The sequence below is a fragment of the Sinohyriopsis cumingii genome, chromosome 4 (genome assembly GCF_028554795.1).
Source record: "Sinohyriopsis cumingii isolate HCF-2022 chromosome 4, ASM2855479v2, whole genome shotgun sequence".
Classification (NCBI taxonomy): domain Eukaryota; kingdom Metazoa; phylum Mollusca; class Bivalvia; order Unionida; family Unionidae; genus Sinohyriopsis; species Sinohyriopsis cumingii.
Window position 1 is genome coordinate 142,395,709 of NC_142964.1, and position 17,175 is coordinate 142,412,883.

The 17,175-nt window shown below is 35.5% G+C and overlaps 1 protein-coding gene across 3 annotated transcripts in view; it reads right to left on the minus strand.

The window, feature by feature from the left end:
• Positions 1-15,913, minus strand: part of LOC149802224 (dedicator of cytokinesis protein 4-like) — a 365,588-nt gene extending 349,675 nt beyond the window's left edge. For all 3 annotated transcript variants that reach the window (XM_089956651.1, XM_089956650.1, XM_089956649.1), the window contains exon 1: positions 15,787-15,913. In XM_089956651.1, the coding sequence (XP_089812777.1) occupies positions 15,787-15,832 (46 nt within the window). In that variant the 5' untranslated portion in view covers positions 15,833-15,913. The remainder of the gene's footprint in view (positions 1-15,786) is intronic.
• Between the last annotated feature and the right edge of the window lie 1,262 nt (positions 15,914-17,175).

Here is a 17,175-nt window from a genome sequence, read left to right on the forward strand (position 1 = left end):
CCTTTAAAGCGCTGACTTGCAACAGTCAAGCCCCTAAAGACTGACCCAAAATACCTTTTGCTCTGCTAACCATTTCACCAACTAGGTCATTTTAAACTGGGAGTTTGAAATGCAGTCCAAAACTCACTCACTATAAAATGACTTACATGTACCTCCTTGGAGTTTACCTTCTGTATTGGCTTTCCGTGTCACAGACAGTCTTGTCACATACGATACAACAATAAAAACTGCGACCTAAGTAAACTCTCACAATGAGCAGAAATACCAACCATCAGTATATTCAATTCATAATGTTTTAACCCTTGATCATATAACACAAAATTTAACCTAAAAAAACTCTTGCAGTCATGACAGGCCCAAATACTATATACATCACAGAATGTTTTTCTCCCACACATACAACAGTCAGATGAAATCAAGTAGAAATAAGGTAAGAGTTCTTGCACAGTGCAGGTTGTGGAGACACTAAATTTTTGGTTTATTTGCTTGAAGAGGCAAATTACTTTTATTTGAAATAAAAATAATGGAAGATACACCGGTGTTGTGTACAACACAAAAATACATGGGTACAATAACTGCACACGGCAGGAATCGTGAGTACAAGACTTCGAGTATGAAAGAGTGTAATGCCTCATCTACATCAAAAACAATTTGTTGGGTACTCCTAACTTTAGGTTAGAAATAATAAAATCAGACCCTAAAGAATTATAATCACTGAAATTATTTATTTGCAAATTACATTACGTACAAGAACATAAAAGCATAAAGACTGCAGAATGCTCACTGACAAATGAGAGTGAGAATTAGTATGTATTACAAGGTAATTTCATCACTGACAGTATAAAATATGTACAAAATAATCACTCAAGATTACAATACATGGATACATGTGTGCGCAAAACAATTCCCAGTGGAGAAAATCTATGGGAAATCTAGAATGGAGATTGGGATGGGAAAACCAAACTTCATCATCCAGTCTCAAATACCCATTAACACACTACAAAGGTAGTCACTGTTGGTACAGATTGCAAAAGGGGCTTGCCAAAACCTTCCTTCTTTAGAAACTCATAGACCTGCATTTGATGTGGCCTAGGTGATATATTGTTGCAGTAATAAAGGGCTAGCCATGAGGTCTACTCACAGAAAGATTCACAGGCAATGACATTATACTTAAATTGTGTCATGACCCACTTGCAGTTGCTGGCATGGCAGCTGAAATTGGTTGTTGTTGTTGTTGTTGTTGTTGTTTTGGGGCTTAACGCCATTTTTCAGCACACGATAGGCTATACATGGCGGCCAGTATTAATGGTGGAGGAAGAACCGGGAAAACCCCGGAAAGAACCACCAACCCACGAGAAGCTACTGGCAAGCTTTCTCACATACCCACATTGGCTGAATCCTAGACTCGAACCGCCGCAGACAGAGGTGAGATGGCAGTGATCCGTAACGGAAAGCGCTTTAGACCACTCAGCCACTCTGGGCCCCTGCTGAAATTGGTAGTTTAGTGGTCATTTCCTTATGTCAGACTTCTGACATAATTAACGGCAGAATTAATCATCTTGCAAAAATAGAGTGGTGGTTTCCTCAAACTACATGTACTTTTAAGTGCACAAGGCTGGACATCCAGATCATGGCTACAGACCAGAAATACTCTCACATCTATTTTGCCAAGAGCCCCTGGCTACTGTATGCCTTGTTGTGGCATAAATTAATCAGATGATGAAAATTCAATCAAAGCGATTCTTACAAGCGAATTGGACTAGATCACAGGCAAACTCACTCCTGCCACAGCTGCAGCAGCCAACAATCATGGCGCAGTATGGCTGCAAGTTATCAAAAAATTTGTGAAGGCTACCCACAGGATAGTGGGGTGCAGCGCCTGCCCTGAGGCAAGCAGACAGCTGACACGAACTGGCCATTTTGTATTCTGTTTTCAAATGTGTTTCACCCAGTTTGGCCTGTAAGGGGAACATGCATCTGTGTGAGACTCTTTCTCACTCGTAAGCAAAAATGGATGTAATAAAAGCTTCACATAAATTCTGGTGGCACTGGCATCAGGTAGACACTGATGCTGCAGTCAGTGGTTATGCAACACAAGAGCACTTGATTTTGAAAAAAAACTCATAAAAATTCAAGGTCTGAATATTTAGAGTTCCATTGGATTCATAATTCAACAGCACATACTTATTGAACACGCAGAGAAATTTATCATTCTGGAATAAGATGTTATTACCTATACATACACATCAACACTGAGTAAGTACATGGATCTGTACTTTCTCTGCATCGCTGTAGTTAAAGATGCCACTAATGCTATGTTGTACAGACCAACCCTCTAGCTGACCACATGATTCTATAACAGGTGATATGTACCAACTCAAGTTCACATGTACTGCTCCGGAGATTTTATACATACCTTGATGGTTCAATAATTAGCAGTGCCTGGAAATAATCTATTTAATGCAGATCTCCCATACAAACAGGACCCAGAAGGAGGGTTATCAAGCCAATCCAAATGGTATTATAGCATACACTTGCTTTTGGGTTCAACAACTTCTATCTTATCACGATTAACACAGGTAATACCTAAGCCACAAATATTCATTAACATCTCTTGCCTCTATATCCACCCTCATCAAATAAACACCATTGGGAATATTGTTGAGGAATCCAGTTAAGTTATTTCAGAAGGAGGATGGAGGGTAATTGCTACAGTGACACAAGTCCTGTCTCCTACGGAAAACTGGAAGACCACACTGGACCAATTATGTTGTTGTTATAGGGTTTAACGCCATTTTTCAGCACAAGATAGGCTATACAAGGCGGCCAGTATTAATGGTGGAGGAAGAACACGGGAAAACCACATAAAGAACCACCAACCCACAAGAAGCTACCAGCAAGCTTTCTCACATACACACATTGGCTGAGCCTGGGACTCGAACCCACGCAGACAGAGGTGACATGGCAGTGATCCATAACAGAGAGCACTTTAGACCACTTGGCCACTCGTGGCCCCAACCAATTATGTAAAGACAGTGTCCATGAGCTCAAGTTATGCATTTTACATGAAAAGCAATGACACTATCAGTCCATATTAGTGGGGAGCAAAATGCAGCCCAGATCCTTTAGCATTCCCAATTAGAATTTATGATGCTTAAAAGATGCGCAACAGCAAACCATGGAGAAGCAACCAAACATATAACATGAAGTACTGGTGCCACCTGCCAATCCTGATAATGATTATGGAATACTGGTACAGATTGCAAAACAAAAATGGCTAACATGGACTACAAATACAAACCACTGGTGAAATAGTATCTGCACCAACAAGGGGATGATCTGTACTGTTTCACATTAAGATGGAACTAGGATCCAAAATAAAATGTTGAGTACTGGGACCACCCAGTGCACACTAAGCCAACACACGATCAGCAAAGACTAAGTGTGCTTTTGCTGTTGGAAGAAAATCCAAAGGTCAGTAGGTCTCAGACAGGATTGCTAGTACAATGACAATGTGGTACTTTGTAAAGCACCTGTGTCTGCTACTCAGCTCACCAAACCAAAAGCCCTGTGATCGTTGAAAAAGATGTTTTCTCACATTACAGTAATCAGTCAATAAAGCAAATCACAAAGCCTGCAAACAGACAACACTTAGAATGTGATTACTGGTGTGGGTGTTGAACAGCATGTCACCATCTTGCCAGAGCACCATGGCAACTGGTTAAGGGTGTGTGCCTTGCATGTCAACTGACCTGGCCTATTCTGCAACCTATCCAGACTAATTATAGTTCACAATTATTTTTTCAGTGCTGCCATACCCAAAACTCCAACAAGATTTTTGCTCTAAAAAATGTCATAGGTTGAAAACTCCCTCAATTCAGAGTCTGGGCAGTGGCATGGTCTTCACCAAAAATTACTGGCAAGCACTACACATAATAGATGGTGTTGACAACACACTGACAGGCATATCTCTGGGTACCAGTGTGGTAGATATTCAGATTGTCAAATTTGAAAGGACCATAGCCACCTCCTGAGCTATTGCCCTTATCTGAATATGGCCTGCAATACATGTCCATGAGCAAAGGACCAAGAAACGTACCACTGTGAGGCAGAAATTCTGAAGTCATCAGCTAGCAGGACCTTATTGTAAAAACAATAATACAGTTTAAGCCACCTAAGTGAAGAAAAAGCAATTAATTGGTAAATAATGTTTCAATTACCTGGTGGGTGGGTGGGAACTGGTTTAGATCATACCTAAACCAAAGGTCTCAACAAGTAAACATTGGCAATATTAGCTCAAAACCTTACACTCATTCAGGGGTCCCTCAAGGCTCTGCTTTAGGTCCTCTCCTCTTTCTATGTAAATGAGCTACCATTAAATACTTAATCTACAAATACAGACTTGCTTGCAGATGATGCAACTTTGTATACATCTAGTTCTGATATTGAAGTTATCCAAAAAAGATTAGACTCAGACCTTATTAGAGTTCAAAATTGGACACAACAAAATAGGATGGTAATTAATGAAGGTAAAACAAAATGTATGATTTTAGGGATATCACAAAAGCTACACAAGTTACTGGAACCCATAACTATCTCTTACAATAAAAGCATGAAAAGCTTGTAGGTGTGTCTTTAGACAATAATTTACAATGATCCCATTATAAATTATTTTCTACAGACATACCTACAAGCTTGATATTGATAAGCTTCGTAAAACACTGTCATCCAATATCACCTTTTGCAGCAGGATCAAGAAATATTTACCATTAGAAACTCACAATCTATACTTCAATTCATATATTCTTCCAACAATGGATTACAGTTCAGGGAAACTGCGAAATCTCAGCTTGACAGGATTTATGAACTTCAGGAATGGGTTGTGCGTATTATTGATCATCCATCAAAAGCACTGTTTTCATAACTAAAGTGGTTCACATTTACATGAAAGAATAGATTTTTACATGGCAGTTCTTGTATATAAATATCTACAGAGAACTGCACCAGAGTATCTTCAGGATTTAGTCAAGCTTTTTTCAACACAGTACCAGTTGAGATCAATGTCACATGGAAACCTTCTAGCATCAAAAACAAAATCAGAGCAACTTCTAAAAAAAAGCTTCCAATACTCTGGGATAGTTCTGTGGATCAAGCATTAAAATGAACAGTTGTTGTTGCTGTTATAGTGTTTAATGCCATTTTTCAGCACAAGATAGGCTATACATGGCAGCCAGTATTAATGGTGAAGCAAGAACCCGGGAAACCCCAGAAAGAACCAGCGACCCACAAGAAGCTACCAGCAAGCTTTCTCACATATCCACACTGGCCAAGCCTGAGACCTGAACCCCACGCAGACAGAGGTGAGATGGCAGTGATCTGTGATGGAGACACGCTTTAGACCACTAGGCCACTGGGGGCCCCCAAATGAACAGTAATTACTGTTATCTTTCATATAATACACATTATTGTACTCTTCTTATGAAGGTCTCAAGGGAGAATAGTCCTTGACTAAATGAGTCAGCCTCTGTAAATAAAGTATTACCGGTATTATTATTATTATTAATGGTGGCCAAAAAACAACAGTATAAACTATTACTCCAAAGCTAACACTCTTACCATGCCCACATTCAGAGGTACAGTATTTATAGAACAGAGTATTTAAAGAACAGAGTATTTACAGAACAGAGTATTTATAGAACATAGTATTAAATGTTTCAAATCATTGCAGGAAACTTTAAGGTATGTATATTTTATAAAATCAAAACCCGAGTCAGTAAAATTATGGATCTATACCCATTAATATTCTGTGTGCAATTTAAATTCCTAGTTTTAAGCAATGAATCAAAACTCCAGATGACTGTATACTCATTAATATTCTGCATACTTAGTATCGTTAAATTTCTAGTTTATCAGAATGGGAAAACGTCCAGCTGTCTGCAGACTAATATTCTGTGCACATAATATTGTTAAATTAAAACAGTTTACAAGAATGAATGAGAAAACATCCAACTGATTGTATGTTAGTGGGTGAGTGATGTGATTGAATTTCATTATTTCACATTGAACTTAAAGTTGTCACATAACGTGCCAGTAAATACTGGTCTATGCTGTGTGCAAATTATACATGTACATAGTAAATATTGCATCAGTATCTCCTGGAGAGTCAAACTATGATACACTATAAATAAATTAACCTACTGAGGGAATTACATATGATCTGTCCTTTAAAGCCATGGAAATTACCCCATCAAGGGAATTACATATGATCTGTCCTTTAAAGCCATGGAAATTACCCCATCAAGGGAATTACATATGATATTTCTTTTAAAGCCAAGGAAAGTAATCCATCAGGGGAAATACATATGACTTGTCTTTTAAAACCATGGAAATTACCCCATCAAGGGAATTACGTATGATCTGTCCTTTAAAGCCATGGAAATTACCCCATCAAGGGAATCACAAATGATATTTCTTTTAAAGCCAAGGAAAGTAATCCATCCGGGGAAATACATATGACTTGTCTTTCAAAACCATGGAAATTAACCTATCAAGGGAATTATACATCATGTCTTGTGAAGCCATCTAAATTACACCATCAAGGGAATCACAAATGATATTTCTTTTAAAGTCATGGAAATTAACCCATCAGGAGAAATACATATGTCTTTTAGAACCAAGGAAATCAACCCATCAAGGGAATTACATTTGATCTGTCTTTTAAAATGCCTTTTAGAACCATGGAAATTAATCCATCAAGGACATTACATGTGATCTGTCTTTTAAAACTACTAGCTAATGCATTGAGGGAATTACATATCTTTTAATGCCATGGAAATTAACCCATCAGAATGAATTCAGTATGATTTGTCTTAAAAGCTATGGAAATTAACCCATGAAAAGGAATTACATACGATCTGTCTTTTAAAGCCATGGAAAACCCATAAAGGGAATTATAAATGGTCTGTATTTTTAAAGCCATGGAAAATTTGATGAATCTGGATTTCACCAACTGATCCTACTGGAAAGCTTGCCAACTGATTTTACAGTAACTTGTTTGTTTCCCCACCCCCAAGCAAGTTCATGAATATTGAACAGACCCAATGTGGACCCTCTGACATGAAGTCAACCTTATTTCCCGAGTATGTGCCCTTGGCCTTGAAGATTGTTTTTTTTAAAGTTCAGTTTATAACAAATATCTGAACCACATGACATGGTACACAAGAATGGAACTTTCCTTTGAACCTTAATTGGATTACAAAACATTTTCTGCAATTTTTGAGTCTTTTCTACATAGAATGTTAAGAAATACTGTTACGAATATCTGTATTACATATCTGGGTTTATGACATTAATATTTTAATTCTTTAAATTCAATGGCTGGCTTATCTTTAGTAAAAGCACATGTACAATAGGTGTATAATTTCATTCATAAATCAAGTCTGATTGCCAAAATCAAGTCAACAACTATTTCTATCAAAGTACACCACCCATTAGTTTGAATGGAGGTCATGAAAACATCACATGATCCTAGGAATAAATTTTGTACTGTCGAGACATCATGCACACCCTAAATGTTGTTTGACTCAAGAATTACAGGTCAGACATGACTGTTTTGTTATTTCACAATCTAATGTTCTAACTGTTCATGGATCTTTTCTGTGATTCAATAATTGTTGATTCAGTGCATAAATTGTGGTGGTGTAACATAAGGGATACCACTGCATCCAATAAAATTCACAGACATATCTGCTCGATATGCTGAGGTGTAGATAGGGTTAACATATCAGAACCTTGGCTAGTGAAGATGTTTAGGATAATATTCTAGAAATTCATACACTATAAATTATTTTTAATTTTTTTTCACTTTGATTTTTATATTTTGAAATTTTTTTATGTTTGTTGGGTTTTTACTTTGTTTATTTCCCTAAACATAACAATAGGAATACTGTGGTTAGTACATGTATAAAATAATATTTTCTTCACTTTCTGGACTCCTCTTAATGGAAGACTTGAAGGAATATATAGCATATCCACAAAAAGGTGTGCTGGTGAGGACTTAAAGAAGTATGGCAAAACAACATGATTATTGTATGAACTTTAGCACAAGATACTTTGATTTTATTTTTTCTGCTTGGATTGGTTTCAATTTTTGATGAACCTAATTGATATAAATTGTCATTATCACAAACTCAATAAAGGCTGTGAATTCTCATCAACAAAACCAATACATTAATACTAAATTTTTAAGAAAACGAATGTTTGCCAAAAAGACCACAGAAACAAACATGCTAACTTTTCTTACTGATCTCATCAAGAAATGTCATAAAACTAAATAAAGGGCACAGTGATCTATTTTTTATTGATGGTAATAGTTCTCATGAAAAACAAAAAGCAGTGTCAAACCTCATTACTGATGCCAAATGGATAGATGGACCGACTTCCAGACAGATGACATCAATCCAAAAGCCCAAACTGCTTTATAATCCAGTCAAAAATGGAATGAACTTAATATGAGAAACATGAACATTTGTCATGGGAAGTTAATATAACCTTTTTGTTGTATCTGAATACTGTCTATACTTGCTTACAAGTCAAACTGCATATAACAAAGACCATGATATGCGATATCATAATGTGCCTGCAGATGAGGGTTTATTTTGATTGTTCTACTGATTACTCCTAACAAACTGCACAGACCCAGACATGCCTGCAATCAAAAAGATCAAGTGGCTGAAGAGGAAATAGCACTTTTCTTATAAGCAAGTACTTATGGCATGCATACGACGTTATATCAACTACATTTCTGTCATATGGTTTGGAAAATTCTCAAGCATGTTTATCCAATATCCAAAGCACGTCTGAAAGCTTTCTCCTTTCATTTCTCATCTTTTAAGCAATTGCTTGCAATCACAAAGATCAAGTGGCTGAAGAGGAAATAACAATTTACTTCAAGGGAATACCATATCATAGCACACACTGCCATATTGTTTTGTTAGGACTTAAAGAGTCCTCTACTTTCTCTATCTTTATCCTATCAGCATCATTTGTTCAATACGGAATAGCCCGATACCAAGAGGATTTGGGTCAAAGATGATCAAATTCTCTTCCATCATTTTTCTTAGATGAAGTGGTGCAAAAAAAATTATTTTTTTGTGGTTAATTCATATCCACACAGCTATTTCTAACAGTTCCAAGCTATGACACATTATGCAAAGTTTGGATAAATTCTCTTTATCAGTTTTTCAGAAGAAATCCTTGAAATTGTTTCTGTTTTTCATAACAACGGCAATATTGGATGGTATGTGACAATAATAAATAAAAATAATAATAATAATAGTAACAATAATAACAACGACACTTGATGATATGATATGATTTTGAGATACACCTTTAAAGTGCCCTTTTAGGCATTTAAAGTGCCCCTTGTAAGAAGATAATTATCTTGCCCTTTTTAGAATCAAGAGGGAACAATAACTATGATCAAAATCTGTGTGAGTGTGTGTGAGTGCTTTGGATTTTTAATGTAGCTTTAAAAAAAATTTCAGTCATATCGCTATGATGTCTGCAGTGTGGCAGTTTATAGTAATGTCTAGCACTGGGGGGATCATGCCAGACATGAAGCATGATATCCCACCCAGTCACATTACCCTGACCCCTGGCTGACCAGTCCTAACACTAACCTCTTAATGCTGAACGCCAAACAAGGCATCTGTTAGTACCATTTTTGTAAGTCTCTGATATGACTTGGCCGGGGATCTAACCCATGACCTCCCGCATCTGAGACAGATGCTCTAACCAGTAGGCCACCCAAGTGGTCTGTTTTTAGGTATTTAGAGAAGAAGTCATTATATTTATGTTGTTATTACTAGCTGGCAAATATGCATCAGTTAAACAAATTTCCAGTGCCGGGATGATTAAGGTAAAATTTGATCAAATTATGTTCAGTGGTGCTTGAGAAGGAGTTAATTAAAGATTTTTCTATATATCTGTAACATGTGATATCTGATGGTAAATTAGAATCTTTTTGTTCCAAATTTGTAAGGTCTTCAAATCATAATGCTTTATAACAAATTTTTACCAAAATCTCTTTGATGGTTTTGAAAAAAAAGTCCTTTAAAGATTTTTATATTTTTATTCAAGGTGACCATATTTTTATGGCAAACAGGCATATTTTGTGAAAGTATGGAAGCTTTTCAAGCCAGGATTCTTTCCAGCAAATATAATCAAGTTTTGTTACGTGGGTTTTGTTAAAAACAAAAAGTTAAAAGATTCCCTACTTTTAGTTGTTGTTGTTGTAGTTGTTGTGGGGTTTAACGCCATTTTTTAGCACAAGATAGGCTATACATGATGGCCAGTATAGAACTGGAAAGAACCACTGACCCACGAGAAGCTACTGGCAAGCTTTCTCACATACCCACATAGGCCGAGTCCACAACTCCCCTACTTTTAGTCATGATGGTTACATTTAATAGTGATCACCATCAGTTGTAACAACTTGACAGCCCAATCAATTTGGTCAAATTCGGTTGAGCAGTTTTTGCTAAACAATTGAAAGGTTTTTCTGTTTTCAATAATGGTGGCCACATTGTATAGCAGATCCCCATTATTTGTATAAACTGGAAAAGTCATGATGCCTGGATGCTTTCTGTCAAATTCTTCCAATAAGTGGTTTTGAAAAGAAGTAATCTAAAAGCTTTCTGTTTTTAATAACAGTGGCTTATCTATTTCTAGAAAAAATATTGGCCATATCTGAGGGCAGATGAGCATCATTTGTACACATCTTAGACGTATTTCTTCGAAGATGATTGTTAAAGTTGAGTTAATTCTGTTCAGCAATGTTTTAGAAGAGGTTTATAGGTATTTTACTGCTTTTAGAAAAGGCTACTGTATGTACTCACTTATAAGTCGAGTCCATCTGCAAACTGCACAGACCCAGATCTGCTGTTACATAATGTGCCTGGCAGATCTGGGTCTGTCCAATTTGTCTGGCATAATCAGTAAAACAAACAACATAGATCCTGATCTGCATCTGCATTAAGCAGAGCAGGATCTTTGTTGTTTGCAGTTTGACTCGACTTATAAGTGAGTACATACAGTATTACGATAGCAGATCAGTATCATTTGTACAAAATTGGAATGTCCTCCATGCCTTAATACTCTGTGCCAAATTTGGTCCCAACGGGTCTAGGCATTTTTGAGAAGTTGAAAATAACATGTTCAGAGACACACAATGAACAATGATGCAGGGTCTTGCTGTAAACTCAACTTAACTTATGGAAATGTGAGCTAAAAACTGAGTCAATCATCTCTTTGGCTGAGCCAGATAGTGGATTCTTTTTGGCCTTATGGCCATGTGAGCTAAAAACTGAGTCAATCATCTCTCTGAATGAGGCAGATAGTGGTTTCTTTTGGGCTGAATGGCAGTAATGACATAATAGCTAATTATTATGAATTGTATGTAGTCCTTTATCAGTTGTGCATTAAAGTAGGTTACCATGTAATTGGATATATTACATGACCAAAAGTATTTATTACACATCTGTTTAGGAACCTATTTATGATTTCTACTTTTATTTATGAATGAAAATTTTAAAAAAACATTCAAGACTATTATCAATACTATCAGTATGTTTTGTTTTCAAGTTTTTATCTTTAATAATTCAATATTATTATAATTATTATAGAATTGTTTTGTTTCTTGTGACAGTTGTTATGGAAGACACATACTTGTTTACAGTCTGGTTGGTTCTATGTCACTTAGTATAGTCGATAAAGGTAAAATTACAGGTAATAAAAATCGATGTTAAGATTATGATATCTCCTTCCTGGTACATTTGAACTTCCTCATTATTGCTTTATGTTAGTTTTAAAGACAACTGTGGATCTCATGTACACCACATGATCAACAGTAATAAATTTAGTAACAAATGTACACAACATAAACCAGTAATGAAAAGAAGGATCTATGGATGAATATACATATTATATTTTAGTCCATACGTCCTTCATTCTATTAATGCCACTAAACCCACACAACCAAACTCTGTCACAGCTGTTCACAGTATTCAAATCGACAAAGGATTTTCGTCTAAAACCTTAACCCTGTAATGATCTGCAATTGTGCAGAAATATTAGGTTGTACCTGTGCATGTTTTCGAATACATCCATATCTGCATGTAATCCTAAAATGTTTATATACATTCTGCTGTTATTTTATGCATTCTTTAACCGCTCCTGTTTTCATACGTTTTAAAAAATGTAAACAATTTGCTTCATGAGAGCTGATCACTTCATATATTAATATATCTGCGATATAAAATCTTAGTAAATACTTGGAATAAGTGAACATTTAATAAATCACTTAAGAATAAATCTAAGAACCAGGGGACATTAATAAACTTAAGTTATTGTTGTTGTTTTTATAAGTATAATGCTATTTTTCAGCACATGATAGGTTATACATGGTGGAGGTAAAACCTGGGAGGAACCACTGATCCATATGCCAGGCTACTGGCAAGCTTTTCCACATACAAATGCTGGCCAAGCCCAAGACTCAAACCCATGTGGACAGAGATGCAATGCATTAAGACAAAGGCTTTAGACCACTTGCCTTCCAAGGGCTGATAAGCACAAGTTCATTACGTCCCCTATATAAATGATTCATAAAACAGTGTCATAAATGTATTTAACACTAAATATAAAAATATGCAGCTAAGGTTCTGGACATATGTTGAAGGCTATTTAAGCAAAGTGGATCATGTTTGATTTGCTCTTATAGCCTTTTCTTTTAAAACTCTTCTCCTTGTAAAATGAAGCCAAAAACACAAATATACATACATTACACTAATAGTGGTATAAATATTTCATGTTTCTATAAACAGGCAAAATGCCACCAGTTTATTTATCTGACATTAATTACGGTAGTTTATATTCTGTAAAGAATATTTTATATATATATATATATATATATATATATATATATATATATATATATATATATATATATATGGAACCTGGTAGTAGTCATCCTGAATTTTTTTGGTCAAAGACATTTTTCAAAACAGAAAATAAAATTCAAAAGTTATTGCCACACAACATCTGCAGAAACATATTTGGACTGAGCAAGGGTAATCATACCTGAAAGCTTTGACCATGTTTTAATGTAGATAATATTACATAATGACTCATACCATCTATACTTGCTTATAAGACGAGTCCAACTGCAAACTGCACAGACCCAGATCTGACTGAATTTTTTTATTTTTGGCGTAAACAACTTTATAGAGTCATTGTATCTAATGCTGACCTAGTTCATGACCTTGATTCAGAAATCAGTGAGAGTTGTAGTAAACAACTTTTTTTAAATTTTTTAAATTCTTTCTCAGAGTAAGATTCATACAGTTAAATTGAGGCCATGCATGGAGTACATGACAAATAACATGTATCAATTAGGTTTTTCTAGAGGACTGACTCACATACAGGTATCTGTTTTGCATTGTAGCTTATTTTGAGAAATAATAGCTTGTCTTGCCATAACACTTGAAAAGTTAAGTGTTTTATGTTGTGACCAGTTTTTGGGCTGATTATTTTGTTTTCTTCAATTTATTTGGTTTTCAAGTTTGTTTTCCCTGGAAATACTAGTGCTCTAAATTAATTCTTAGAAAAAGACATTTATCAAAATTTACACAGAATTCAAAAACTAGAATATTATTTTCTGTGATTCAACAAAGAACTGTAGACACATCAGTACGATGCTGACTACAACATACATCATCACCTTCCATTTTGGATTTCATTGGGATTCGAATTCAGTTTCATTAGGACTTTTTGTTTCTAGGATTTCAATTTTCTAATTCTTGGATTATTTTTGGATTTGATTTGTAAAACCGTTAAGTTCTTTTTCTCATATCCAAACATGTTTTTCTAGGGAAATAAATTATTTGTTAAATTTTACAAAGCTTGTTGTCTTCACTTTTTTCTTGTTAAGTTTTGTAAGAGCCTAAACACGTAACACAATATTTATCCATTGATAAGCCCATTCTTGAGCCCCATTTGAACAAAATTTTCACAAATACATGTATTTATTATAGATATCTTTATCTGACAATAGGTTCACCTCCACTTGTTGACAAATTCATTAAGCTGGCTTTTTGGTCTTATTGGGGAAATAATGTCCATCATTTTTTTCTTTAATGTGTGTCACAACTCCAAAACTTACTCCTACTGGCTCAAATTTTGTCACATGGCATTAATTAGAGTACATACCCTAAAAGTTTAGTTTTATTCATATTGGAACACTGTAGAAAAATCCATTGCCTAGGAGCAAATGACAACTAAAAATCAATGCCATGCATCCATTTTTCTTGATGTGAAACTCCAGGTCTGTTTAATCAACCCCCAAACCTGTATTGGTATGTTGAACTGCAGCTTCACATGGTTACAGGAATATCAATTTTATTAGTTGTGAAATTATTCAATGATGCATTTATGAATTTACTTTGCAGTTTCAATACACACATTGATACTAAAGGTGATGAATCTATTCAAAAAATAATATTTACATTATAACATTAGTCAGACAAGCTGTTTTTCACCTTTTTTGTATTTTTCTAACATGACAGGCAGAGCTGCTGGACTACTTGTCAGTTATTTTCAATCACAACAGGCATGGACAATTATTAATTGTTTGACTCTATTCTAAAGGTATATCAACATGTATAATCATAGGTTATGTACTGCAAAACATATTGATACTATGGTGTAGGCATATCATTTCACAGATACAACTGTTATATACAGCTCTAGAGATAACAAATGATACATGTATGAGAAATAAGTTGATTCTAAGTCTTGAATACAGTGTTTAGCCTCTAGCAGAATTTAAAAATCACTCAACATAAACCTCAAAATTAGTATTCTTCTGCTCAGATAGCTTCATTAAACAAATTACTGACTGATGGCTGAGATAACCAGACTAGTGGCATGTACATCTATAGATAATAATGTCATGGGCCCGGTAGCCTTTATTTTGGTTGTGTTGCATGCAGCACACTGCACGTGTATATACTATCATGTACGCGAGGATAGCCAGCGGTAACGTTACAAAACGGATTGGCATTGATAGAACCCTAACAAGTCAAACGTTCTACATAAATATTGGTGTTAAGCAATGTGTAGCGTGTTAAATATCAGTGTCAGTTCTTGAATAGGTCGCAGGAAAAATGAAATAAGACTTCTCCCGTTTTGCTTGTTGTCCTATTTGTCGTGATACGACACGATTCTATATATAAGCACAGAACCTCGTATCGTTGCTTACAATTTACCTGTTATACATGTATTATATAATAACTACACTTGTAGTTATCATATAGTACATTATGACAGGAAAATTGTAAGCAATGATACGAACCCTGTGGATATAAGCCACTGTAATTAGACGAACAGCAATACCGTCAAGCCGCCCTCTCCGTAATATTGCACCAATTTAATGCAAATTAAAGATCTACAGCAAAATGTTATGACCTCCATACGGAGACCTTCTTTAGGACACAGGGGCTCGTATCATTGCTTACAATTTACCTGTCATGATGTACTATATAATAAATATATATAGTACATGTAATACGGGTAAATCGTAAGCAACGATACGAGCCCCTGTGCTTTAAGACAGTTCCGCTTAACTACACTCGACAATCTAAACATGAACGCGCTAAGATGTGCCGTTTAATTTCTACATTTGAACCGACACTAAAAATAAATAAATTAAACATTGGTAAATTATCTTACCGACACCATATTTCTGGTCAGATGGCCTCCACTTGTCTTCAGGCATCTTCACGACTGTCTTTCAGCGACATTGCAACAAACTGAATTAATGTACTTTCCCTACTTATACTTCCCGATCTCAAAATAGTATCTTACACCACTGCGTTAATGCCTTTGTGATCACGTGACTTATTGTGTTTTTTTTTTTCTTCTTCCGTTTAATGATTGGATTGGTCTCACAATTATTTTCCTTATGTTAGTCTCTACATTTGATTGTCAGTTCTGGACTTGCCCATGTGTCCAAATCAATGCGTCCAAGTCCTAATCAATCATATTTAAACTGAAGTACCATAAAAAAGATGAGTTATGGTGAAGTTCTTGTTGTAGGTTATACTTCCTTTTTTCTTTCTTTTAGAGGCTGGATTGTAAAAAAGCAAAAATAACAAGTTTAAATGGGTCACTTTCGGACCTGCATTTATGTCTCATTGCATGATAATAGAGTTTGTGTCTATATTTTTATTTACTGATATTTCCTAACTTGGTAGTTTTTAGCAGCATAATAATAGAGGTTTGTGTCTATATTTTTATTTGCTGATATTTCCTAACTTTGTAGTTTTTAACAGCGTAATAACAGAGGTTTGTGCCTATAATTTTATTTACTGACATTTCCTAAACTGGTAGGTTTTAGCAGCATGGAAATAGAGGTTTTTGTCTATATTTTTATTTACTGATCTAGGTTAAAGCCTTCTACCCAACATCTCTTTGTCCTCATATCACGTGCACGTGCCCACCCTTCAACGTTTTCCACAGGGACGTCATTTCAACTTCTTGGTGGGGGGGGGGGGGCAAAACTTGACGGGCTTGTTAATTTTCGTATATAGGCTACAGCAATTTTACAGCACAAGCAAATTGGGGGGGGGGCTGGAGTTTATTTTCCGACAAAATACGAAGGAAGGTTACTATAAAAAGATCATGGATGAGATAGATGAAATATAAAGATTTGGATGTTAACTTCTCTTGACGTCATGGAAAGGGTTCATGGAAAGGGTGCAGGTCTTCCAAACTTATAGTATATATTAACATATATTATATCCTGAAGTCTATCGAATTTAGAAAAAAGGACACTTATACAACATGGAAAAGAAAAGTATACATCTTATTTAGAAGGGGAAGCTTCATTATTTACGTCAAGAATATATATACAAAGACAAGGGAGAAGGATGCTTAAACTTGCCGTTCCTAGAATATATACGAGCAGCAGAGAGGGTGAACCCACCTCATTTTATAAGTGTTATTTTGGTCAACTAAGGCTTATACAAAAACGGAAAAAAATACGCTGATAACGTGAAACCGAAGCTTCTTACCTTTCAGGAGTTTCTCTATGGGATAGCTTTTTTGTTACTTTTATTT